Source organism: Terrapene carolina, unplaced genomic scaffold, assembly GCF_002925995.2.
Source record: "Terrapene carolina triunguis isolate 2854851 unplaced genomic scaffold, T_m_triunguis-2.0 Scaffold193, whole genome shotgun sequence".
Classification (NCBI taxonomy): Eukaryota; Metazoa; Chordata; order Testudines; family Emydidae; genus Terrapene; species Terrapene triunguis.
In genome coordinates this window covers 10,006,811-10,016,013 of record NW_020664544.1, presented here as the reverse complement: position 1 = coordinate 10,016,013, position 9,203 = coordinate 10,006,811, and the positions used below count along the sequence as shown (strand labels likewise).

Here is a 9,203-nt window from a genome sequence, read left to right as displayed (position 1 = left end):
ACAGCTGTTTGAGGGCTTGGGGAGGGGCTTGGGGGAGAGCAGCAAGCAGCAGGCGGGAGGGGCCTCGGGGAGGGGGCGGAGCGGGGGCTGGAAGCAGCGGGGTGAGGGCGGGGCTTTGGGGGAAGGGGGCAGAGCAGGGGCTGGAAGCGGCGGGGTGAGGGCGGGGCTTTGGGGGAAGGAGTGGAGTGGGGGCGGGGTCTCGGGTGGAGTGGGACGAGGGGGGAAAAACGTCAGCGCTGATGCACTGATGGGCAGGGAGTTCAGCCACATCCCCACGGCACCTGCCCGATGTACACGAGGTACTTCCCTTCTGGTGCTGGGCCGGGCTAGAGGGGTGGGCAGAGCCATAGGCACAGACATGCTCTGCCCAGGGGCGACTCCTTGCATCACTTCTCCCACGGGAGCACTGTTGGGGGAAGGGTTCTCACGGCCTCTCTCCTGCTACAAACACCTCGGCTTGGGACGCAAGAAGTTGACTCTTAGAAAGCACGAAGCTCAGGGAAAGAGACTACGGGGTCCAGCCCCAGCTTCTGCCCCCAGAAGCAGAGATGCAAGGAGAGCCATCGCTTCCCTAGAAGGATGAGCCCTGAAGAAAGAAACTGTCCCTTCCTGGGTCCAGGAGGAACTGCGGTCTGGCGGGTAGCCTGAGACGAGAGGAAGGGTGGCCAACTGGGGCCGTTCCTTCCTCTACCACAACCTGTGTGACCTTGGGTGAGTCACTTCGCCTCTCTGGGCCTCGATTCTCCAGCTGTACAATGGGGCTAATGGAACTGCTCTGACTCACAAGGAGAGAGTGAGACTCAGTGTGTGAAAGGTTGTGCCGTGCTCAGGTATCATGGAGACAGGGGCCCCAAAAGGGCCTTAGTTTCCTCATGGCAGCTCTGAGTCTAATCCTGACTCTGCCACTTGCGCTTTGTGTCACACTTCCCTACGCACAAAATGGAGCTAATCATCCCGGTTTAGCCCATGGGGAGAGGAGCTGTCAGGCTGAAGTCAGCAAAGGGCTTAGGGAGCCAGATAACAGGCAAGGCCCAAGCATTGCTGTTTGGGTCCTGTGTCAAACTGCTGACGCATCAGCCCCCGCTGGCATGCTTGGGATATGATGTTTGGTAGCCCCAGCCCTGGGGTTTCTGAGAGGGACAGTTGCCATGGAAATGTGACCGTGGGTGGGGTGGTCAGATTTGAAAACGTGTTGGCAGGACATCTTCCCCCCACTCACACACACCACACTTGGAAAGGATCACCAGATGAAGGCAAGAGACATGAACAAATCAAAGGGCAACTAGGGCCCGGAATGATGAGTTGTTACTATTTCACAAAAAGAACAGGAGTACTTGTGGCACCTTAGAGACTAACAAATTTATTAGAGCATGAGCTTTCGTGGGCATCAAGGCCTTTTTGGCCTGGTCTACACTAGGACTTTAATTCGGATTTAGCTGCCTTAATCCGAATTAACCCTTCACCCGTCCACACTACAGAGCCAGTTAATTCGAATTAAAGGGCCCTTTAAATCGATTTCTGTACTCCACCTCGACGAACGGAGTAGAGCCTAAATCGATTTTGTTAATTCGAATTAGGGTTAGTGTGGACGCACACCACCGAATTACTGTGTTTAAGTTAATGGGGTAGTGTGGCCGCACACCACCGAATTAATGTGGTTTAAAACCGAATTAAGGTGCTTAGTGTGGCCGCGCACAATCGAATTTATACAACCTGTTTCCCAAATTCGAATTATCTAAATTCAGATTAATCCTGTAGTGTAGACATACCAGGGTCTAATGGCTAGATCTCTTCACTAGTCTAAGAAAGCTCTCTCTTGCGGCAGCCTTTCGCAAGAACGTACCACTGGTGCCGCTAAAGAGACATCCCCTTTTTTCCCCCTTCTGTGAATAAGTAAAAGAATTTTAAATCCTGTTCAATTAATAGCAAACACTGACATTATACGATGTGCCAGATACAGTAGGAAAATGGGGAAGCTGATGGAATCTAATATTATAATTAAAATGTGCAGGAAAGGGAAGTCAACTCTAAGTGATACAGCTTTGGGCCAAATATTGTAAACTTTAATGACTGGTTTTACCTCGGGGGCAATCCGGTTAGGAAAGAAAGGGGCTGCATTCATAGGGGTCACTTTTAGTTTAAATGATAAAGTGAAGCAGGCGTATGCTGTCAAGTTAGTGAAACACACTGTGTTGAGAGAGGTGATAAATAAAATGAATTGAAACCAAACAGTGTGTGTATAAGGACACTTGACCACAGAGTGGAATAATCAGAAATATAATGTTTGGTTAATAATGCACAGACACAGCTCAGCCAAGCATACCAAGGTCCCACCATTGTTAGAACAAGGAGAACGGAAATGGAAGATTTATACACTTGTTCCAGCCAGATGGAGAACGCCAGTTCTTGAAGTGACTTTGCAGGATGGCTAAAACATGTTTAAAGAGCATCAAAGAATGTAGAGAGAATTTGTATAAATTATATGAACTTTAAACTGGCCCTTTCGGCAGTTAGCAGGGTGCTGATGGAAACGCTGCAACGTGAGCAAACATTACTGCAAACTTGGGCAAAGGATGTACCACAAAGGGGCCCACAAAAAGTGACTTGTGGAGGTAAGTGGCTGGCCGGAGCAAAGCTGCCGGAGTTCCAGGTATGTTCCAAGATGGTTGTATCAACAGTTCCGGACGACCTTGCCTTACACGAGGTGGTGTCATAAAATATGTTGCACAAACAGACTGGAAAATTCCACTCCCAGTTGCAAGATCTCAAAAGCTGATGTCTCCTTCCCAGATTGGATTGGTGAGAGAGGACGGCTCTCATTTTGGTTGGACATTTTGAATCTTCAGAAGCTGTATGGGTCACCATCTGATTGGTCCATGCCTGCACCTCCAAGAAGAAGAACCAAGTTGGACCACCCAGCAGAAACAGGATAAAACGGCCTATCTCCTTCAGCACATCACTTCCTGAAAGACAAAGACACCTGGAAGAGAGACGACTGAGGTCCTGGGCTAGCCACCTGGGCATCCTGGTGACATCAAGTACTTAGATAGGCACCTTTAACTGTCTCGTTCTATTTTCCAGCAATTCAGGTTGCCCACTAACGCACTGGGAAAAGATTATAGTCCTGTCTGTCCTTCGCTCCACCCTTCTTTGCAGCGTCAACTCCTGCTGTGAACAATAACAGAGCTAAAATTGATGGCTGAGCAAAGATTGGTGATAAGCAGCACAGACACTCTCTCTTGGGTGATGACCCAAATCAGTCAATTGACTGTTTTCTGAAATTGAGTACCTTATTAGTAAGGACACATATATGCTTGTTTATGCATTTTAAAGGTTGTCAGAGAATTACTGTGTCTTTGTTTTATAACAGGTTCCAATCAAGATTGTTGTAAAACGGAACCAGTTGTTGTTGTTAACTAAGAATGTAGTACTCTGTACACGTGGTTCATGGTCTCACCTTGCCCTTCACGTTCTAGGGGCATAGAGACATAAAATGAGACCAGCTGTGCATGCTTTTTGAACTGCACTAAGTCTGTAATAAATGTAAGAGTTTAGTTTAGATAGTTAGGAGTGTTAGATGCTGAGGCTAATATAATTCATGGGGAAACAGGTCACAAGGGTTGAATACTATAGATCCACTGGGAAGGAGACCTTGGTAAACTGGCAGGAACTGACCAGGCTGTCAGTGACCTAGCATTGGACTCTTTTTCAAATAGTGTGTTAGCAACCCCAGAGCTGACCCCACTGGCACAAGTGAGGTCATTCTAAGGGACTCAGTCAAAAATGTAAGCAAAGTCACCCTCCCTCCAACGTGACTGAGTATATGGCATATGTTCTACTGTGGTTGTGTAATTTGATTCCGAAAACCTAAATGGTTATCTTGACCAGTTTTCTAGTTGATGTTAGCCAAGTCATAGTCCAATACATAAGAACGGCCAGACTGGGTCAGACCAAAGCTCCACCTAGCCCAATGTCCTGTCTTCCAACAGTGGCCAATGCCAGGTGCTTCACAGTTAATCATCGAGTGATCCATTTTTGCCTTCTTATATCCTATACTATGTGTTACTGTTGTTAGGGATATTTTACAAAACTCTATAAAACTAAATTCAACTCTTGGGTCTTTTCTTTAGTTAAGTAATTGAAATTCAAAGACCCCTGAGAATGGTGGTACGAGGAATCAGATAAGCAGTTGCTTAACTAAGGTTTGTTTTATTCCCTAGCTTTCTTACAGTACTGACCTCCTCTTTATCTGTCCAGGATATTTTGAACCCCAGGGTTGCTCTTGGTCATAATAACTGGCAGAAGCAGTGTTTGAACTGACGGGGATCTGACGTTTGAACTGACGGGGACCTGCCATTTGAGCTGATGGCAGGGGATGGCTAACTCGATGATTAGCTGTTCTGTTCATTCCCTCTGGGGCACCTGGCACTGGCCACTGCCAGAAGACAGGATACTGGGCTATATGGACCATTGGTCTGACCGAGTATGGCCGTTCTTATGTTCTCTTGCTTCTGCTAGAGGCTGACTCGTGCCACCAGGGCTTCAATAAGAAGCAAATGCCTTGTCTTTGGAATGTACCCAGAGAACCAAGTGGAGTAGGAGAGGGAGCAGGGGGACAGTGTGGCCTAGTGGACAGTGCACTCAATTGGGACTCAGAAGCACTGGATTCTGTTCCTTGCTCTGGTCTCCTGGGTGATGCTGGGCAAGTCGCTTCACTTCTCTGTACCTCAGTTTACGCACCTGTAAAATGGGGATAATACTGCTGCCCTCCTTTGTAAAGCACTTAGTGATCCACTGATGAAAAGCAGTACCTTAAAAAGCAGGCATTGGTATTATTACACCGTTCCTAGCGAATAAAGGCTGAATGTCAGCGCAGGTACTGCTCCCTTTGTCCCAGTTCAGGGGAAGGGATAGTAGTCGGCCGGTCCAGAGAATAAGGGGAAGCTGGTCCCCATGTGCAGGGTGATAGGATTGGGGTGAACCTTCAGGCAGGGAGTTTGCCATTAACTCCTTTTTGCTCATGCCCCGTGCATGCACCTTGACGTCTTGTGATTGCTTACAGAAAAGGACCTTGCTGACTAGCTGGCTTTTTCCTGCTGAGTCATTCCAGGCAGGTATACTCCCAATTCATTTTCCTGGGGCTGGCTAACCCCCATCACCCTTCTACAAGACAGCAATCCTTCTACAAACCTGCAACATACTCTATCGCCATTGCCCCGCCAAAGCCTGCAGAAGCAGTTCTGGAAGCAGCGGTGTGGAGGGTCATGATTGCAGAATGCTGGGGTGCACTTTACACAAGGCAGGATAACCCCGGGTCCCATTAACGGAGAGTGACCCATAGGAAAAATGCTACAATATAACAGCCCTGAACACTTCAGTAACACCTCAGCAAGCGACAGGGTCTAGGACCATTAGGGAATATCGCATCCGTCCAGGTAGCCCGAGTATTATGACCCCCAGAAATGCAGCAATGTTATTGCATTGCAATGCTTTGAACCACTGCTTTACCTTCTTTTATAAAGGCAACCCCTTCCTCTGCCAGCTTCCCCTGGAAATGACTCCGTCCAGGCACGCTAGGCAGCCAGGAATAAAATCCTCTACCCGAGCTATCCCTCCTATCCTGGAAACAAATTGAAAACTGTACTGTGGGTCCAGGAACGCCAAGAAACAAAAAAAGCGGCAGCTGTTTTGTCCTGACTCGATCCCCTAGCGATCCCAGGGAAAGTGACCGTGGGGGCTGTCATCCCCGGGGGCTCTCTCTTGGTGCCAGGGTTGGACAGCACTTCCCAGGCTCCCCTGGAGTGGCAGTTAGAGCAGGGGAGGCTAAGAGCCAGGACTCCTGGATTCTACTCCTGGCTCTGCCACCGACTCGCTGTGTCCCCTTGGGCAAAGTCACTGCCCCGGTCCGTGCCTCAGTTTCCCCCTGCTGTAAAATGGGGATAAATTACACTGATTTCAATTCTGGTTCAAAGTTCACTGGAGTCCGAGTTCGCAGGACTTGTTCTGAAGCTCTCACGTTTCCGGGGTCAGACAGGGACTGGGGGGGAGATGGGCCATGTGCCTGTAAAGACACCTGTGAATTCAATCTGGGGGTGCCAGGTTAGCTCAGGGCTGTCACAGAAGGAGACAGAAGCGGGGGGGGGGGAACCTGCACTGGGCTGTGGAGGGGGATAATCGTCCTAGGAGTGGGGGCGGAAGGGAGGGGGGGGGCAGAGTCCGACAAGGCCCAGGGCCGCTGGGGCTTTCCTAAAATCCCCCGCCCAGCTGCATCTCCCCCAGCAGAGCCGGAGGACGGGGCGCAGTACCGCCCCAGAAACACCAGAGGCGGCTGCTGGCACAGGCGTGGATCCCAGCCCCGCTGGCTGGTGGCAGGCGGCAGAGAGCCACCCCCACCCGGGGACAGCTCCCACCCCGCCACCCCCAGCCTTTGTCCCGCTCCCACCCCCCCCACCCCCAGCCTTTGTCCCGCTCCCACCCCCCCACCCCCAGCCTTTGTCCTGCAGCCCCCCTGCTCCGCCGTGCGCCCCAGCCCGCCTGGTGCGCTCCAGCCGGGCTCCTCTCCCCGGGGCGCACGGTCCATTGCCCTGTCCGGCCGCGCCGGGCGTCCCGCCGGCTCCGCGCCTGCGAGGCTGCAGGAGCGAGTTAAAAATACCCAGGCTCCTGCCTCCTCCCCCGGCCTCAGGCTCCCCCCCTGCAGCCGAGGCGCCGGGCTCAGCTTCTGCCGCACCAGCCTCGCTGCCGGCATCCGCCGGCTGATCCGCTGCTGCAGGAGCAGGGACTGGCGAGGGAGTAGGGAGCCGCTGGCCCGGGCGGGCTCCCCGGGCAGCCGGCTGCAGAGAATCGGGTCCGCCCCTTGGCTGGGCAGCTTGGAAGTAACTGATGCAAAGGGCGGGGGAGCGGGCAGGCGAGCGGGGAGGGCTGTGGAGGAGGAGGAGAGAAGCTGGTGGGAGGATGGCGAGGAGAGATGTAACCCAGCCCCATCCGACCAGGGGAGCTGGAAGGTGGCGATCCAGGAGCCGAGATTATAAAAGGAGGACACAGGCTGGAGCAGAGGGACAGCGCCTGCTCCCAGAGACCTCGCTTCGCAGGCTGGGAGACCTTGGCTTCCTCCCAACTCCTTCTCCTTGACAAGAGCATCTGAAACCAGCCCGGCGCCTTGCTCCCAACCCGCAGAAGGGAGCATGCCTGGGACAGCTGGGCCAGGGAGGAATTAAAAGCTCCAGGATGGTGCTGTGGGCACGTCCTCATATCTTCCTTCAGGTAAGAGCCTCTCCAGTTCTCCTGCTGGGTTTGCCAGCCCTGTCCCCCGCCCCAGAGATAGGGCCCCCTGGGGATGGCTTAGCCCTGGATTGTGGAGTGAAGGGGAAAGTGCAAAGCCGTGCTGGGAATTCTGCTGGGTGACACTGTAGTTTGGGGAGAGTGGCTGTATTTTTGTTTATAAATAGAAGTGCCCTGTAAAGAGACATCGGTGCACATACCAGATGAACTTCCAGCCAGGAAGCAGAGAGAAGTGGAGGAGCTACATGGAGGTAGTTTCTGCACGGCTTTCCTTTCACGCAGATTAGAAAACCCAATCTCAGTATCCCACAAGGAGAGGGGCTTAAAGGACATGCTCTGGTGTCATAGAGAGCGAGCCAGCAGTGAGAGATTTCAGAGTAGCAGCCGTGTTAGTCTGTATCCGCAAAAAGAACAGGAGTACTTGTGGCACCTTAGAGACTAACAAATTTATTAGAGCATAAGCTTTCGTGGGCTACAACCCACTTCTTCGGATGCAGTGAGAGAGTGTCAGCCCATCTTTCCTCCAAGCAAATCCTCTGGCATGATGCTCCGCACCTCTCTTGCTTCATTTCCTAGTAAAACCATCTGCTCACCGGTTTCCTTAAACTGCAGGAGAGGAAGGTCCCCCTCTGTCTTGGCTGGGATGAAGCAGGCATGGCAAATACATGTCATGCCCTCCCCACCTGCGTTTCGAAATAAACATTCTTTTCAAAGCAATATACTTTAAAAACAATTGCTCTGAATAAAGCAGTAGCCGCCTTTCATTTTTCGGAGGCGCAGAAAATGCAACATTCCAGCTGCTCAGGAAATGACATTTCTTTTTCTCCCATGAAAATGTTCAGGGTTTCATTGAGAAACCAAACACTTACAAACCGAACGTTCTTCCGTTGCCTAATGGGGAGGGGGGAGGATTGTTTTTCGATGAGCATCTGAACGTTTTTCACAAAACCGGACATGTGGGTTGAAAAATGCCAGATTTTTTCTTGACAAAAAATGTATTGACAGAAATGTGTTTGACCAGCTCTATGCAAAACGCTGCGTTAACGGCACAGTAAAGGCTGCATCCTTCAAATGACAGTCAGCAAATGCAGAGGTTCAAGTTCTATCATCCCTTTTAGCACAGTGGCAGTTTGCACGCTGTGTGTCTGCGTGTTAGGTTATACGTTGTACAACAGGAACAGTAAGAAGTATTTAGATGCTCCTTTTAAGCAGCAAAACTAGGAGTCGAAAGTGCCAACATTTGCTAATAATTGTTCATAAGTGTTAATAAGCTGTTGGAAGTTTCTGTCTTGAATGACCCAAGTTTCTGATTTTTAATTGGGCAACCATTCTATTGCATTAACAGAGTGTTTTGTAGCTAAATTCCATGGTGGTTTTTTTAACAAAAATAATGGGAAATATTGCCTGTTTCGAGTTAGAATTTAAATGATCCTCTACATTTCCACTGTCTTTGATCGCAGAAATAGCTGAACCTTTCCCCCATCATTCTTTCGAAGCTTAACTCACCCTTGGGCAGAGACCAGTTCAGGAGAATTCCATCCCGATTGATCTGAGAAATTATGATCAGTTCACAAAGTGGGGTAGAGGGATGAGAACGGAAGTAATTGAGCAGCCTGTGGGTTCGAGATCTCCTAGTATATAATGTGTGTGTGTAAAATAATCAGTAATACACTAGACTCACCGTAATAAATTTACATGTCAACGCACCTCATAGAGTCATGGAACTGTAGGGCTGGAAGGGACCTCGAGAAGTCATCAAGTCCCGCCTCTGCACTGAGGCAGGACCAAGTAAACCTCGCCCATCCCTAGACCATCAGACACTTTGCTTCCTTCCCCAGACCTGAGGAAGAGCTCTGCGTAGCTTGGAAGCTAGTCCCTTCCACCAACAGAAGTTGGTCCAACCTCTCCCACCTTGTCTCTGTCAT

At 50.6% G+C, this 9,203-nt stretch overlaps 1 protein-coding gene across 1 annotated transcript in view; it reads left to right on the top strand.

The window, feature by feature from the left end:
- The first annotated feature begins 7,009 nt into the window (after positions 1-7,009).
- The window catches only part of CRHR1 (corticotropin releasing hormone receptor 1), a 99,723-nt gene continuing 97,529 nt past the window's right edge, over positions 7,010-9,203 (top strand). The window contains exon 1 of the mRNA XM_026654758.2: positions 7,010-7,260. Within this exon, the coding sequence (XP_026510543.1) occupies positions 7,225-7,260 (36 nt within the window). The 5' untranslated portion in view covers positions 7,010-7,224. The remainder of the gene's footprint in view (positions 7,261-9,203) is intronic.